General features: G+C 44.9%; 3 protein-coding genes across 3 annotated transcripts; 2 read left to right on the top strand and 1 right to left on the bottom strand.

The window, feature by feature from the left end:
• Positions 1-2062: 2062 nt before the first annotated feature.
• Positions 2063-2926, top strand: GL218_02968 (uncharacterized protein; the record flags this gene model as incomplete). The annotated part of the gene is made up of 1 exon (XM_033579511.1): positions 2063-2926. The coding sequence occupies one exon, from the start codon at positions 2063-2065 to the stop codon at positions 2924-2926; it is 864 nt and encodes a 287-aa protein (XP_033436797.1).
• Positions 2927-3676: 750 nt separating this feature from the next.
• GL218_02969 (RNA polymerase II transcription factor B subunit 2) lies at positions 3677-10082 on the bottom strand (the record flags this gene model as incomplete). The annotated part of the gene is made up of 5 exons (XM_033579512.1): positions 3677-4989; positions 5055-5215; positions 8746-9026; positions 9097-9924; positions 10017-10082. 5 exons carry the CDS (start codon positions 10080-10082, stop codon positions 3677-3679), a joined length of 2649 nt encoding a protein of 882 aa, XP_033436796.1.
• A 1852-nt stretch (positions 10083-11934) lies between these two features.
• On the top strand, positions 11935-14363 carry GL218_02970 (Copper amine oxidase 1; the record flags this gene model as incomplete). The annotated part of the gene is made up of 7 exons (XM_033579513.1): positions 11935-12240; positions 12293-12858; positions 12908-13217; positions 13268-13279; positions 13333-13428; positions 13471-13864; positions 13948-14363. 7 exons carry the CDS (start codon positions 11935-11937, stop codon positions 14361-14363), a joined length of 2100 nt encoding a protein of 699 aa, XP_033437599.1.
• Positions 14364-17228: the final 2865 nt, after the last annotated feature.

The following is a 17228-nucleotide window of genomic DNA, read 5'->3' on the forward strand; positions in this document are numbered from 1 at the left end:
AAAGATACAATTCTTTATTTATGACGTCTCGTCTTCCATCATGTCTTGGTAAGTTCTATGACGCTCTCAGTAACTCGCACTCATAATAATGCCATGTTACGAGCCGTCTATCGTTCTCTATTTTATGACACATGGAAGACGAAAAGAACAGGATGCGTCCTTACACTGCCTTGCAAGATATCCAAACGGTCATTTAGGGTCAAAGAAGAGTTGTTGAATATTCTTATTAGGGGTGATCTGAGTGTCCCTATTCGTAGATTCAGGGGCTAATGAATGCTTATCTGGCCAAGTGAAGCATTGATGGAAGAGTCAACTGCCAGAAACTGTATATTTCTAATAAGGAAAGAGCCATCTTTAACATGTCGACGACCTAATCGAAGAAGGGGTACCTTGAGGAGGTACTCAAGATGTAGAAGCTGCGGCCACCTTGGTGACTCCTGTCAGTGTCTCCTTACACGCATATGCAGAAAATAAACGGAGCTATTCGAGCTAAAACATTGTCATATTGCAATCTCTCTCAGGTTGCTAGGCGTTTAGTTTACATTTCCTGATTCCATATCTCGCGAGCAACAGGTTTCTATTTTGGATTTTTTCTTGCAACACAACACAACCTAACCAGTTTCTAGTGTTCCTTGGTTAGATATCTGTCCATGGCAGCTCAACATCATCAGATACAGGGACAACCACAACCATATCTTACTTCTTCGATCTTGACTCGAGAATCCCTATCTATTTTGTATGAACTCGTCGAAGAAACTGCGAATTGTCTCGTCGCGCTCAGTAAGCTGTATCTTAAAGTAACATTTGGACTAACCATCGTCTGGACGTACTTCATCGTAACGATCCACATCGAAAACGCCTTTCGATTGTACACGTTCGTCGAAAGAGTACTAGTATCATGTCTTCGCTTTCTCAACACTCTCGGCCTCCTACTATTGGAGTTCAGAGTCGAGAGGAACTTTCCGGGGCCGATACATGCATAGCCGGTGACGGTCATCGAGTATTACCCAGTCAGCGCGGCTCCCGAGGAGGCAGAGGAAGAGGCGGTAGGCCTGGGGTTGGTCGAACAAGCCAGTTACCACTAAGCACGAGCGCTGCCGCACTTGGGCGTGCTCGTCAAGCAACAGTATCGCCGTGGAATACTCATCAATCAGGTATTTCGTCACCGGTTAATACAGATTATCAGAACTATTCCTCCGGATCTATATCATCTCGAAAGTTGTCGGCAGGTTTTACGACTAATGGACCGCCATCAAGTCAACCGACTACGGGATGTTCAGCTGTAAATGCATCTACAACTCCACAGACTTCTACTGTTAATCACCCAGGTCCATTGACCAGTCATCCTACTACAGCATATTCGTCTATGGTTGCATCTGGATCCCGAGGTAGTTTTGACAGATACGCACCAGGACCCCTGAGACAATCGCAGACAACTGGCAATCTGCCTCCCCCATCATCCTACACCACGCAGCAGAAAGGTGGGCTACAAACTTCAAGAACACTTTTCTCTGTACCTGAGTCATCCGGAGCAACGACTTCTTCTATTACCGCATCTACGTCTGGGGCCATTCCACGTTTCAGGGGCGAAAACATCAACCCTTATCTCTCAGACGTCGATCTTGGAAAAAGACATAGGGATAGCATGGAAATATCTAGTACTAAGAAGATACCTAAACGCACGCCGCCCAACGCAAAGCGAAAGGCAATTTCTGACGTATCAATCACTGAACCCATTCCGGAGTTACCAGAGCAAATACTGCAAACTGTAAAGCAGAAGAATACAGAGAAGAATACAGAGAAGAATACAGAGAAGAATATAGAGAAGAATACAGAGCAGAATACAGAGCAGAATGCAGAACAAAATGCAGAACAGAAAGCTCCTACTCTAGACAAACCTCCTTTTCAGCAACAACCACCTTTGCAACAACCTCCTTTACAACAATCTCCCAAGCAACAACCCAAAGTGCAGCAGCAACTGCCAAAAAAAACCTTTCCAAGTGTAGATTGCATTAATTCCGAAGAGTTATCTCGCATTCATCCATTACCTCCACAAATACCCATGCCGACCTCAAACCCCAAGCCCAAGAAGCAAAGCGGCATTCCCAAATCACGAACTTTTAACGTATTTTCCAGCCTGACGTCTTCATTATCGCGCGCATCGCTATCCAGCAATAACAACAACAACAACAGTCGCAGTGATCTACGTCGCCAGATAGGATCGCCCATAATGGCTCCTCCCAACACATTCGACGGCAACGCGTCTCTAAACGAAGGCAACAGTTCCCTAGGAGCAGCAATTATGCCGCCCAATCAAGCTTCTACGCCCGCGGCCGCGCCCGCCCTCGCGACTATACCCGTCCACCGCAACCCTCGCATGGTCTACAAGGCCGAGACCCAAGCGTACTGGACCGGCCGCTTCGTCGCCATGCAAGACAAGCTGCGCAGCGAGAACCTCCATGGACGAAACCTAGCAATCATCACGACCGCCATATCAGGACAGGAGCAACTCCAAGCCTCTGCGCCGAAGCCCAAGCCCGCACCTACCGCTACCCCCGACGCCGCGCTCCCGACTTCCTACAGCATGGCCTGCATGCCGGACGTGACTCCCCAGCTCCTCTCGGGCGATATGGCCGCCATCGTCCAGGCCGCGTCGGAAATGACAGACGAAGACAACCGCACCCGCCGCGTATTCCGCAACCTGGAGGCGCTTTGCGCGAACCGCTCTGCTCTCGACAGCATGCACGAGTTCCAACAGGACTACGCGCGTCTCGTTGGCAAGAAGGGTCTCCTCCCGCCCGGCTCGTACTGGGACGACAAGGACAAGGAGAAGGATAAGAAGGGCTGGGTTGGCCGCATCTTCAGCGGCAACAATAGCGGCAGCGGCAGCGGCAGCGGCAAGAAGAAGGGTAATGGACCGCAGTAGGAGGAAAAGAAAGAAGGGAGGAAGTCGGAATTAATACCATAGATCCGACACAACCCCGTACGAACTTCGATTCGATTCGATTCGATGGGAGCCCTTAATGGTTTAGTACGGGCTATTTCATTTCTACCTACTTTGCTATGCGCAGTTTCTTATGTTATAATGAAAAGGACCGAAAAAAAAGGATGGAAAAAAAAAGGAGGAGGCGGATATGTTTCATACGGAGAAGGACTTAATACTCATTCCGGTTATTCTAGCAGGGAAGCTTCACGAAGCAGGAGTGGAACTAATTATACCTGGAAGCATTAGTTAGACGTGTGTACGATATGTTACGAGAAACGAACCTCATGGACTTTAGGACTGCATAATATTGCCTGTGTTGCAACACTCGCATTCCTGGTCTAGTTATGATCAGTAATACATAATAAACTGGTTTATTAATCATAAACCCAAAATAATAGTATAGTCCACTCGTCTAGAAATAGCTTATTTTTGCTGAGAATAACTTTTGAATTCTACTCGTCGTGGTCATGGCGAGAGTCTTATATCAAGGCCTGTGAAACCCTGTCTAATCGTAAACCGTGTAATACGCCCCTATCATTCCCACCGTATCCTAATGCACCTTGTAAACCGTAGAACTCCCATGCCCAATGATGTGCATTACTAGATTCAAACAATAAAATGAAGGCGTAGACTGTAGCACCGAGTAAAAAAAAAGGGGAGAAGATTCGGCTCGCCTTTATTACTCAATTTTTAACTACCCCCATCGTTCGCCTTCCTGCGAGATCTCATGAAATCCTTGATCTGCTCAACCTTGGTGGCGAAGAATATTCCTTTCCTGTCGTTACGCCAGGCGCAGACGCCGATGTTGTCCGCAAAATCGGCCACGGCTTTGTACTCCTTGTACTCGTCGAACTCCTTAAAAAGGTAGCCGTCGCGGGTAGAAATACGCTCGGTATCAAGCTGCCAGAGGCGGATCTGGTCGATGACGACGGGAGGTAATACGGGCTTATTGGTCGCCGCTGCGTACCGGTACATCTGCTCGTCCGCGTGCGTAGAGAGATACGAGACAATTTGGTCTGCCGTGATGCCGTGACTAACGGCGTTTTTAATGGATTTGCGTGTCAGGTGGCCTGATACGAGACCCTTAAAACGGAACTTAAGGTCCGAGAAGAGCGCCAACACGGCGATTTGTAGCGGAGAGTGTACATATGCGTACATCCGGAAGTTGGTCTCGAGGATAATGGTACACTTGTCTTGCTCGTCGCTGGTCGCGCTAGCAGCGGCTGAGAAACCTGCGCTAACACTTCGAAGGGCTGTTTCGTTGCTGGTGAGAGTCGTAGCCAGACGAGTAGGGAAGAATTGGTGAGTGTTATGTTGAGGAATGTAGATCAGACCGAAGTCGATAAGAGTGGGCAGCATATTGCGTCGACTCTCCGTGAGGGCGTCAGTGCTATATGCACGCCCGAATTCGAGGGAGGCCAACATGAAGAAAAATGATAGCATGTCAACGGAATCCATATCGGACTTGCTTCCATTGGCGTTTGCTACCTCGATAGCCTCGAGCCAGAGAAGTAATAGAGCCCAGACCTGAGCGTTTGCTTCCTGTAATAAAAAGGAAAAGCCAATATGTGTAATCTTAAGTTCGCCAACCCTACGCTCAACCAGCCGACCAGCCAAGAGAAGGTCCTTAACCGACTGCTTAGGTCCACTAGAGCCCGTCTGAATGCTGGTTATTCCGGTAGCCGAAACAACGTAATGGAGTATATCATCCCATTTTCTCCTCGCGTACCTATCCAAGAACATATGATCCACCTCGCTGGGAATAGGTTGTGTAGACGGTACACCGAACGAATTATGATCCCCTCCACCCTCCAATGCAAGCCGTAAACTATTCTTAAAATTCTGGGTAAGAGCTAAGGACTGAGGCTGTACTATATGTAACGATCGAAGGATGGCGATGGCTTGGTCCTTTTCGCGGACCGCGGTGGGTTTTATCCATAGATCGAGGTCGGATACAAGAAAGGGAGTCGGCGAATATAATATGGCCATTACGATAGTCTTTGCTATATCTCCAAGTTAGAATATCCTCGTCCTAAGCAAGTTTATACGCTTGTTAAGAAGCTCTTACCCATATGAGGAAGCATGCGCCGGAAAATGGCGAAGGCTGTGGAAGGCTGCTGGTATAGTTTCCTAAAGGTAGTCCCCGGCAGCTGTTCCAGGTACTGGGGCAGCGAGTTGGCGCTGGCCGACATGACGAAATGTTGTATAATCAATGGCAGTTGAAGGTAACTAAGAAGTTATCATGGTATGAAAGCCTGTGAGTAGAAGCTAGCTTCGAGTGGCACCGGAGCACTAATCGTAGCTCTATTAAGAATAATAATTAGACTTTATTAATCGCGGCTAGAATTATAATTCATGGCAGGGTTGTTCGGATATCTATCCTTTCGTTGAAGTAAGAGATTGTGCTGGAATGATAAAAGGCTGAAAGAATTGAAGCCGAAGCTCAGCACTTTGTCGCGCGACCAGCGGAGCTTATCTTTAGCTGCATACATCCTTGTACTGTACATGTAGGTACCGAACTACCTAAACCCCACTGAGGCTAACAAATAGGTGGGGGGAACCTCCCCTAAATCCTAGGTACCTGGTACTTAATCTTTAGGGCATTATAAATGAAAGTGATTGAGTCTCTTTAATGAACTTGAATAATCTCTTTGTTTTACCAGACGAAGCAAATCATTCACAGGGCTAGATAGATCAAGACTTCCCCTAAGGATGTAATCGCAGCTGATCAAAGCGCACTGAATTACCATTGACAACTCCAGTACTACAGCACGTCTAATATCTAATACAACTACAATGTAATTCCCTAGTCACTCCCTCCCTATTGTTTCGACGTATCTGTAGATGGTATATTTTTATTCAAGTCTTAACCTAGGAACATTACATGTTTCTTTGACTCCTATAGAGACTGGTTGAAATTCATTTAGTCCTGTAACAATTTGATTATCTTCCTAGGTGAATCACCCATTGACGAACCATTAATAAGATCCACTTCATTATTATTACAATAAGTCTGGACAATCTCTTTGACACCACTAGCCGTCCATGTCACATATAATATTGTTCTTCCTTGTTGGTACGCCTAGTCTACTGAAATGCTTCCGCCTACCTTCGAGTATTTGAGAAGATTCGTTTCTAACAACCAACAACTAGAAATCCCAATATTGACGCGCTTAAACCATAAAATTACGAGAAGCAATTTGAGCAGAATTAACAAATCGACCCTCGTTTAATACTAGATTCTATGACCCTCAACGGAGCCAAACTATAAATCTAAGACCGTACCTTCATTAAAAAGCAAAGTACATCATTAAAGAGCCTTTCGATATACAACCCTTCTTTTCTTTTTTTTATAAACGAACCCCCAGCTATTCGTAGTATGGATCAAAACATGTTACGGCTGTTTTTCGGCTGTCCCGTCGAAATCCAAGTCATGATTCTCGGTCAATTCAGTATAGAAGAGTTGCGTATAGTGATCGTGGGAAACCCTCGATTTATAGAGGTGATTGTCCAGGAATTCCCTTCATTTATCAGATTAATATTTGAGAAATTTCCTAACATACCCTATAACTTAGAAATCCGTCATCTTGTCTATCAGATCGTTTCTCTTGAAACTGCGCCCAAGCTCCCCTTCATGGATTCGAAAAATGGCCCCCGGATGTATGCTAACTGGATTAAAGAATTTTCAAATCGAAGTGACGATACTATGCTTGCAACTATTCCTCGCACTATTGCTACTCTGAGCCGTATCCAGTTCTTGCTTGAAACCGTTGAGAGCTGGGTTGGCCGACTTCACTACAACATCTCCAGGTCATACCCATCTCAAGATCCCCAGAGTTTCGAGAGGTTCCTCAAAACCCAGGACATGGTCACATCACAAAAAAGAGATGGTCAGGATGAGCACTCCTTCTCAGCCGTTGAATCATATCGCATTCACCGGGCTCTCCTCCTATTTGAACTCTACTGTACGCTTTTTCATTCCTTTAAATCCCATGGAGGCAGGAATCAAACAAACGGTAGAGTTCCTGAACAAATGTTATTCTTTCAGTCACTGCAGCCTTTTCTCCTGGCAGAATTAGATGCTATATATGGAATGATCGAGTGTTATCTAGATTGGAATTGGCGTCTTTACGGGATATCCTGCCGCATCTCCTCACCCCTGCATCCTGGACAAGGTGTAATACCTGGTGGTGAAACACTCGAATGTATTATTAGTATGGGATTAGAATCGTTGACGCGGGTGGTCTTTGATAAACCGGATGAATATGATGAGCCCCGTGCGATACAGCTGTATTGTCTTAGATGCATGATGCACAACCCATTGGGAAACTCATTTTTTTCAACGCCTTTGAGTTACTGTTTTAGCGACTACCAAGGTATAGACAGTATCCGGATTCCCACCATGGTTCCTACTACAGGTATGGTACCCTGGAGGGGAGCCCCTGATAGGACTAATGGCCCGTCGTGGTTATGTCGAACTTACTTCGATCCTGATGAAAGACAGAACAAAGATCGAATCGCATCTTTAATCAATGAGGATTCTCATAACTGGATGGGTCTTGCGTTTTGGGAAGAAGACCGTCTGAACCGCCACTTCAAGCTAACTGAAGAGGCCAGGATTTCCGGTATTGATCCAGAATTTCAAAGATCGAGTTACCAATCTAGAAATCGCCCAGCCGAGGACCATAGGGAGTGGTTAATATTTATGGATGCTCCAAATGTAGGATATGTAAGCACACAATTACCAAAGTCTGCTGCTGCCATTTACCGATCAATTTTGGGATAATGGTTGGGAATAGCGACTATCTTAAAAGACGGACGAAATCTTTAAGAAACGATAGTCGGGGCTCGGAAACAATAGAAATCCACTAAACCTCCTTTTTACTTCACCTTGGTATATAACTCTTTTACTTACCTGTTTTTATTATACTTGATACCTATAGGTGAAACTTTAGATGTCCATCCTAATAAGAGACGCTCATTCTCAGATGAAACCAGTGGCTGATTCGACTTGACTTAAAAATCGCTACTATTCACTTGATTTTGCGATTATTTCCTGCAAAGCATGCTTCACAGTACCTAGAGTAGCATAGACTTTTCAACCATTCGCCACTATCAAGAAGCTCGCATTCTCTAAAGATCCTGCCACATATTCAAATCTGTAGTTGACTCTTCTGTGATACCATTACGCCCCAGTAATACGACGGCCTTCCAGAGTAAAAACAATTGAGCACCTTGGTGTCTCTTCAAGTATCCCATTGTCCTCCCAATTATAATGTTCCTGTCGCCTATGTACCTCAATGTGAAAGTCAAAGGTATGTCTTAGAAGTCTAAAATTAGCGGTGTTTTACCCCTTTACTTTACCCCTTTTTTTTCCTTTTGATGACTCGGATAAAACCTACCCGATTGGCCAACCCACCAATACCAGTTACCTATTCACGATCAAGTCATTGTTATCTCCATTCATAGATTAAAAGATAGATGATACAGGTAGTAAACTTCTAACATATTGTATATTGACTTAAATTATTGCTGGTATGTTGAGGAAGGAGGTATTAATTATATACATATTATTTTAGGTATCCAATACAACGTTTACTGTACTTGAAAAAAGATCGCTCGCTCATTTCAGTAAACGTCTCTAAAACAACGAACGTCAACGTCATGAAGAGCTCATTCATCATAACTCTTAGGACTTTCACTGGAAAAATCAGTGTACCATAACTGGTCTTGTACTCATTTTCCAACCATCTACTAACGTGTCGACGGACTCCGGCCTCCATCTTGGACCGTCCCCAAAGCAGACAGCTTGACGCGACATAAGTTGGATTAGTTTCCGCATGCATGCAACATGCTCCTGGTCGAATGCCTGACCTTTGAGTGCGGCCTCAAATATGGGGTAGTCGTCACGAAAACGTTGGCGCAACTCTCTCTCGAAGTCCAGCGGCGACAGGAAGTCGGCTTTACTAAAGCCCGCCTTATTAGCCTCGTCGCCTAGTGCAACGCTCAGACGCTTTATTAAATTCGGGTCCAAGAAGCTCTGTGCTAAATGTTAATCCTAGTACTCGCAAACAAACATAACTCAAGAGTGGACATAGAATTCGGGCTACCTTTATTTCCTCTATATGCTTATCGCCAGCAAGGTGGAAGTATCCATAGCGTCGAAAAACAAGTCGTGCGTGCATCAAGCGCATTATCTGCGGAAGAGCCAGACGCTTCGATGTGAAAGACCACTGCTGGGTAACAATATCTACGGCTACCGGTGGAGGCGTCGCCGATGAGATTATGGCCCGTAGCGCTTGGAAACCGAAAGCTAACGCTGCCCAGTAAATTTGGCCAGCTAGAGTGTAGGCTTTATCACCCATGTAAGGAACAATATCCGGTGGGGGATCCGCGATATGGATGGCTCTATCTGGTTCAAATGTTGTTGAAACCCCCGTGGAGATTATTTGCTCCCCAAGATAATCTGGATTTGATATCGATATGTCCAAGCCATTGTCAAAATTGTCTAGATTTGTCGTTAAATCATATGTATCGGAACTTGTCATTGACAAGAATTGTGACCAGCTATTATTTGCTTGATCATTAATCTCAAATGATGCTAATGAGAAATCATCAAGACTACTGCTTTCTTGGGATGACATAGGAGCTACAATTGGTGTAGCTTCAATGGGAGTGATACTCGACCAGTGAGAGCTATTCAAATCCGGGATCGTTGGCGTGGGTAGTTTCCGCTTAGCCTCGGGGGTCGCAATTCCGGCGACTTTACGGGCCTCAGCGATTGCTTGCGATATAGTGGCGTCATTACGATCCGCAGCGTCGCTTATCGTCGAAATAGCCCTGCGAAGTTTGCGGTTCTCTTCTTCCAAACTCCGGATGGTGTCGATTTGCCTTTGTCTAAATGCTCGCTGGGCCAATTTACCCCTCTCACGACGGGCCTACGACTTAGCAGTTGGCATTGGGCCTGGTTCACATATGTAATGTTTTAGGTACTCGAGGAGGCTGAAGAAGAGTTATGGATAAGTCTTACCGCGATGTAATTTGGTGCTTCCGCGCGTCGGGAATCTGAATCCTTAAATTCATTGTTATCTCCCATAGTGTATTAAATAAGTGTCTTGGTAATAGATCGCTTTATTCTGGGCTGAAAGCTAAAAGCCTTTTGGTTAGACAGCTTAGATATTAGTATTGCTTTTTCTTCTAGTTAACAATAACAACTTTGTATCGAAGAAAAAAGGTGGAACTATAGACACGTTGACTCTTCAGCTGTAAGATGCCTAAGTTGATGATTTGTCATCTGATGAGTCAGCTATAACAGTTAGGAAATAGGTAGGTAGTCAGGGGTTAGCCTGAGTTTTTAGCGACGATGCATAAGCGTGTAAGAAAAATAGTGTTCTAGAATGAAACTATAGGCTTATTATGACACAATTATAAATTATTAATTTGGAAATAACCTCCAAACTATCCCCTTCTACGTTTAGAGTCCGTCAGACAATATCCTAATTGGGCAAGCACCTCACGAAGCTATTAGTGAGCACATCAATCTTGTCTCGCTATTAGTTACCTTAAGACACCTGGAAAATACTACTTCAACCACGTTGGGATAAAATAACGTTATATTTAATTCCGACCCTCTCGTATGGTAATTTTATTCTCTTCTACCCGTCTCAAAGACTTCTTAGCATCTCAATACTATATCATCTGCGCATGGCGAAAGGTTCTAAAGAATATACAGATGATAATTATATAATGTCGTATAAATAGGGCATCCTATATCGTTCTTCGTTTTACTACTGTATTATTTGATCTCTTATTTGATGCGGGTACCTTGGTAGGGAATAATAATAAGTCAGGGATCATGTTTGTTCAGCCGCATCTCCTTAGTAATAGTCAACCAAAATGACTACCAGTGCCGGAACTTGAAGTAATGTACATTAAATATAGAAAGAATCTAAAAGCTACTATATTCTTGCCGACCATAATTCGAAATAATTCGAAATAATCGAACATCAAAACGTCGTTATATTATAGAAGAAACTATACCAATCCCCTTAAACAGCCTAAGTTAAATATTTTTCATTCTCCACAAACCAGAATTTCAGTCTCACATGATGACAGAATATTATTAGCATTGTGGTAACTCTAGAAGTATCAGTATTGGATAGAGATATCAAATAAAAGAGCTTGTTTAAAGCAGCAATGAGGCTGCCAAAAGTGCAGTAGCGTCTTCATGATCGGCCTAGAAAAGGGATTGACTTGATGGCTTTGGATACTTGGCTAACATCAGTGCTCATTCATGACATGTTCTATAACCGCTGAATATCAAAACTCGGGAATCGGGATCTTCCTCCTGGCATTCGGGAAGATGCAATAGATAGGGCCTAGGACTGCTAAAACCCGGTATCGGAATATAAAGATATCTAAGGGTCTTTGACTTATTATGGCTGATATCTTATCTATGTTGGCATTACTAGCAAGCATATTGTTAACCATCCAGAGCCGTCAATTTTAAGCCTATACCGCTTTGGGGAACTATATGCGGCTATTCCCCCGCAACTAGTTTAGTCCTTGGCCTACACATGCATGAGGAGGGGAACCCCGAGATCTTCCTATCATCGCTCATCGCCCTCCTAAGTATACTTATCTGGTGAGGGAGGGGCAAATGCTGCAGAGCTGAGCCTAGAGTTTCTGATACTGAAGCACGACAAGGCGGCGAGTGGAGTTCTTATCAGGTAGTTCTGGGATAATACTATTGCTAATTGGCCTTAGATACATACATCATATGTGTGTTACTGCATTAATCGTATTATAGACTATTAGAGAGTTAGGTGTATAAGGATTATCACTATCAAGATGTGTTTGCGTGTGATATACTTAAGTTCGTGCTATCCCCGCGAGAGTTTCTTTTCAACATTTTCCTATCGTAGTTTACGCCTCAAACCATAGTCGCAATGGGTTCTACAGTTTCTGACACGGTTCCGCACCCCTTCGATCCTTTAAGTCTGGATGAAATCCAGACAGCTATTAGCATTGTAACAAAGGCCCACGGAGATGTGTTCTTCAATGTTGTCTCACTGCATGAGCCGCGAAAGGCGGAGATGATAAAATGGCTGGAAAATTCAGCCGACGCTCCTCGACCGCCCAGGATTGCTGATATCGTCGTAATCGCCCCCGGTGGCAAGGTTTATGATGGGTTGGTTGATATCGCGGTTGGCAAGATCACTAAGTGGGAATTGTTGGATGGATTACAGCCTATAGTAAGTCTCGATGTGTCAAATTGATAGGGAAATTGCTTACAATAGTGTTCAGATAACTATGGAAGAGCTAGTTCTGGTTGAGCACATCTGCCGGAAGGACCCTAAAGTTATTGAGCAATGTGAAATCAGTGGAATTCCAAAGGAAGAGATGCACAAGGTCTATTGCGACCCATGGACGATTGGCTACGATGAGAGGCACGGCAACAAGATTCGACTCCAGCAAGCATTGATGTATTACAGGCCCAATGTTGACGACTGCCAGTACCAGTACCCTCTAGATTTCTGTCCTATATTTGACGCAGAGAAGCAAGAAATTATTGCCATTGATATCCCTAAGGTCCGACGACCACTAAGCAAGGCCGCGCCAATAAATTACCATCCTGCTGCAATTGAAAAGGCAGGAGGATACCGTAACGACTTGAAACCCATCAACATAACTCAGCCAGAAGGAGTTTCATTCAAAATGAAAGGGCGCGAATTAGAGTGGCAAAACTGGAACTTCCATATCGGTTTCAACTATCGTGAGGGTATCATCCTTAATAACATCACTTATAACGACAAGGGAACTGTACGCCCAATCTTTTACCGGCTCTCTCTAGCGGAGATGGTGGTACCTTAGTGAGTAACTTGGATCTATCTAGGGAGAACTTGCTAATAATAAACTCAGCGGGAACCCTGAGCATCCTCATCAGCGGAAACATGCTTTTGACCTTGGAGAGTATGGTGCTGGGTACATGACCAACAGTCTTACGCTGGGGTGTGACTGCAAGGGCTCTATCCATTATCTAGATGCACATTTCCCTACAAGATCCGGCAGCCTTCGCACCATCAAGAATGCAATTTGCATTCACGAGGAGGACGATGGCATATTATTCAAACATACCGACTTTAGGGACGAATCGGTCATCGTCACCCGAGCACGGAAACTCATCGTTCAGCAGATTTTTACTGCTGCCAATTATGAATATGCCATACAGGTTAGTTTTCATAGAAACACAGCTGGTAACTGAGTGCTAACTAGAAGTAGTGGATCTTCCATGTGAGAGTTCAAGTGTGGTCTTGCATTGTTCGTGTTACTGACTTCAACTTTAGCAAGATGGTACCATCCAACCGGAGATCAAACTCACGGGAATCCTGAATACGTATGCCATGGGCCCTGATGAAGATACTAATGGCTGGGGAACTCAGGTATATCCAGGCAAGTTATCAAATTCTTGAGGTCCGTATTAGTGGCTAACAGTAACCAAAGGTGTCAACGCACATAATCACCAACATCTGTTCTGCCTACGGATTGATGCCAACGTAGACGGGCCTAACAACACAGTCTTCATGGCAGATACAGTCCCATCCGACGCGCCAGTCGGCAGCCCAGAGAATTATTATGGCAACGCATTTTACGCTAAGCGAACAAAGCTAGATACGACCGGCAAAGCAGCGACAGACTACGACGGCGCTACGAGCCGTACATGGGATATTTGCAACACAGGAAAATTGCATCCCTATAGTAAAAAGCCAGCGAGCTACAAGCTTGTTAGCAGAGAAGTCGCTAGGCTTCTACCGAAGGAGGGCTCTCTAGTCTGGAAGCGGGCCGGGTTCGCTAGACACACCGTACATGTTACGAAGTGTAAGTAAACCACCTACCTAGCTAACCCCTTTTCCCCCCCCCATCCATTGAACGAGTCTTCTAACTAAGAATCAACCCTGTAGATCAAGACGACCAGCTGTGGCCGGCGGGGCGCCACGTGCCCCAGACATCAGGAGAGCCGTCAATTGGTTTGCCGGAGTGGATTGGAGACGGTACGGAATCCATCGAGGACACAAACGTGGTGCTATGGCACACCTTCGGAGTTACACACATCCCCGCCCCGGAAGACTTCCCTGTGATGCCAGTTGAGCCCATCACGTTGCTCTTGCGTCCGCGCAACTTCTTCTCTAATAACCCCGTCATGGATGTCCCACCTAGTTACTCCAGTACCCCCAGCCAAGTAGCCGCGAACGGCGCGGGGATTGTCAATGCGACAGACGGAATGAGCAAGCTCGCGTTTACTAACGGAGGTAGCAGTTCAGGGGGCTGCTGTGCCACTAATGGGACCAATGGCACGAATGGGGTCAATGGACACTAAATTGGTAAAGCACTGGTTAAAAATACATAATCAAGATGATGGAAATTGCTACTATTTGAGAATGAGACTCCAGATGTATTAAGAAATAAGGATGTGGGTATACTACAAAATACTTCTTCATAATAAGTCTTAACATAGGAGGTAGCTATATAAATAAATTGAACAAACTATCCGATATATTAATACAGACTATAAACCTCTACTAGAAAATAAGGAGATATATATATTAGCACGCAGTATTTATATTAATTCCCGCGTTGGATAACAAGATCTCTTATCGGTTCGCAGAAATCGTTAATATCCACCTTTTCACTTTCCCTTATACTATCATCCACCAGTTGTGCCCTTAAGCGGCTTCGCCGATATCGAACCGTCTCGGCCAAATTCTCATTATCCAACAATTGAACGACAATAGGATTCATGGTCTGACCTGTCCTATCAATACGGCCGGCGGCTTGCCTTTGTTCATCTCTAGTTAGAGGAAATTCGGTAATGATGCAGTAATTTGCTCTCTGCAAATTATGGCCCTTTCCTGACAAGCGGCAGGTAGATATTATTATCTTATTCCGACTTTCAGCTGTACACGGCTCATTTATCTGTGCCAGCATTGGGGCACGCTTACTAGGTGGTGTTCCGGCGTGGGCATAAATCCAATCAATCTTCGAACCATACCTCTGATAAAGCAGCATGAATAATAAGAAAGCCGCAATCTGGGATTCGGCAAAGATAATCATATGGCGAACCCGACTGCCATCCTCCGGCTCGGGTCCCGGATCGGGAAATCCGGTACTTATATCCCAAATATTTGTCCTCAGCTCTATCATATGGTCAATGTAGTCACATATTTTATGAAACTTCGGAGACGTATTTTCCAATTCCTCTCGCTTATCCCAGAATTTTGATCTTCGCAATATAGATTTTACGCTCTCCTCGATCTCCTGATTCGCCGTTCCACTGGCCAATCCCTGCTGGAGAACATTCGTTATATCCTTCGCATATCTTACAACGTAGTCCTTTAATATATCTGTGTACAGGATTTCATTGCTATCGATGAGTCTTGCGAGTGCTGGTAGTGCCGAAGAACGTAGGATCACTTCGTAAGAACGAATTATAGGTCCAACAGAAACTACAGTGCCCAGGAGGTCTGCTTGGATTGAGTCCTTTTGCGGTTCTGGGCCTCTTTTCCCATCTTTTTCCCAATCTGCTCTTCTCCTCGCATATGCTTCATCTATCCAAGCTACATAGGAGTGAAAGGTTAGCAGTCAATACAAACAAAACTAATATAATATTAAAACGCCGGGGAAACTTACATCGCACTCTAGCGGCTAACCTTCGGTGGGAGCGTCGGACCTCGTCATCAAACATATCGCATATCTCCCAGTATATAGCCACAGGGGGGTTTCCAATTAAAACGTCCCTAAATTTTTGGCCTTTATTTCGACAAAGTAATAGGAGAGGTATGAATTCCCTTAAGAATTCTAAGAGCTCCCCGTACCTTGTCATATTTTCTTCGGGATCATGATTCACGAAATACCCCCAAGCATTCACATATTGGTCCAAGTCTTCTATTCTTTGGATCTTTGGTATCAGCTGCTGCCCCTGCGGCTGTGTATTGAGAACATGCTCGACAAATGGTCGCCAATGATGCGGACCGCCGCCCAGCAACGAAGCTGATAAACCAATCACAACAGGGGCTCTATAACAAGAGTTCCGAAGCACTTCTAGACCCCTAAAAGGGCCTGTCGAGCTATTTTTGCCCCCAGGATACTTGTGTACCTCGTCCATGAACACATATCCAGCCGCTATTTGATATATTGCCCTAGGCCTTTTTCTGGTTGGGTCGTTTATTTCTATTTTATACTGTCCGAGCAGTTTCGTCATGCCGAGCTGACTTGCAAGTATAACATGACGGGATTGCAAACTCCGCTGGCTGGGCCGTATTTTTTGATGATGCAGCTCACCCCGCGTCATAAGTACGGCCGTTTCATCGTGTGAGTGAGGCCTACGATCCCAATCCCGGTGGGCGACGGTAAATGTCATATTCGCAGCGACGCTTCCATTCGAAAAATCAACCCATTTTTCAACTTCTTTCATCCACTAAAATAACAGTTAGATATTAATAGTTTTCGCAAATAAGAATATAGGTGTAAGGTGTTCTCAATATCACGTACCTGGTTAAGCAAATCTGATGGTGCAATAATTATACTAGGAGCTGACATCGTCCGCCTCGCAAACTGGATGGCCACCGACCCCGGTACACAAGGACATATGAACCGAAATCTAGATTGTGCCTGGCTGGGGCAAATCGTGAGAGGCGTTTGTACGCCTGCTTGGTCGGGAAGGTGATTGAATTGAGGAACAGGGTCACCGGGATTTACCGTTGCTTTCCTTTGGAGCCATTCGCTATATACTTCTTGCGCAGCTGTGAACAGTTGATGACGAAGCACGAGAACAGCCAGTGTCATCCCAGTCTTTCCAAGTCCAACATCGTCTCCAATCATACCGGCCCGAAGGTCACGAATAGGTTGCGTTATCATCCAGTAAACTGCGTGCATTTGATACCCCCTCAGTCTCAACCTAAGGCCTGGAACTTCCACGTCTGTATCGTTAGTATTACATCCAAAAAATTGGCAAACACTTTCCCAAGTATTCGTGTCAATTTGTGCTTGGTTGATATTGAGTTGATTCATAATTGCGTTTGCACCGTCCGCCATACTGCTATCGTCCATGTCTTCGTGTGTTTTATCTTCGTCGTCTTCGCGTATGACATTAGTACCCACGACGATAGAGTTAATATCGTTAACATCCACCTCATTCTCATCACTTGTAGGGACCGGTCTCGTACCCGACGCGAGATCTCGGCCC

The sequence above is a fragment of the Daldinia childiae genome, assembly GCF_008694065.1.
Source record: "Daldinia childiae strain JS-1345 chromosome Unknown Scaffold3, whole genome shotgun sequence".
NCBI lineage: Eukaryota > Fungi > Ascomycota > Sordariomycetes > Xylariales > Hypoxylaceae > Daldinia > Daldinia childiae.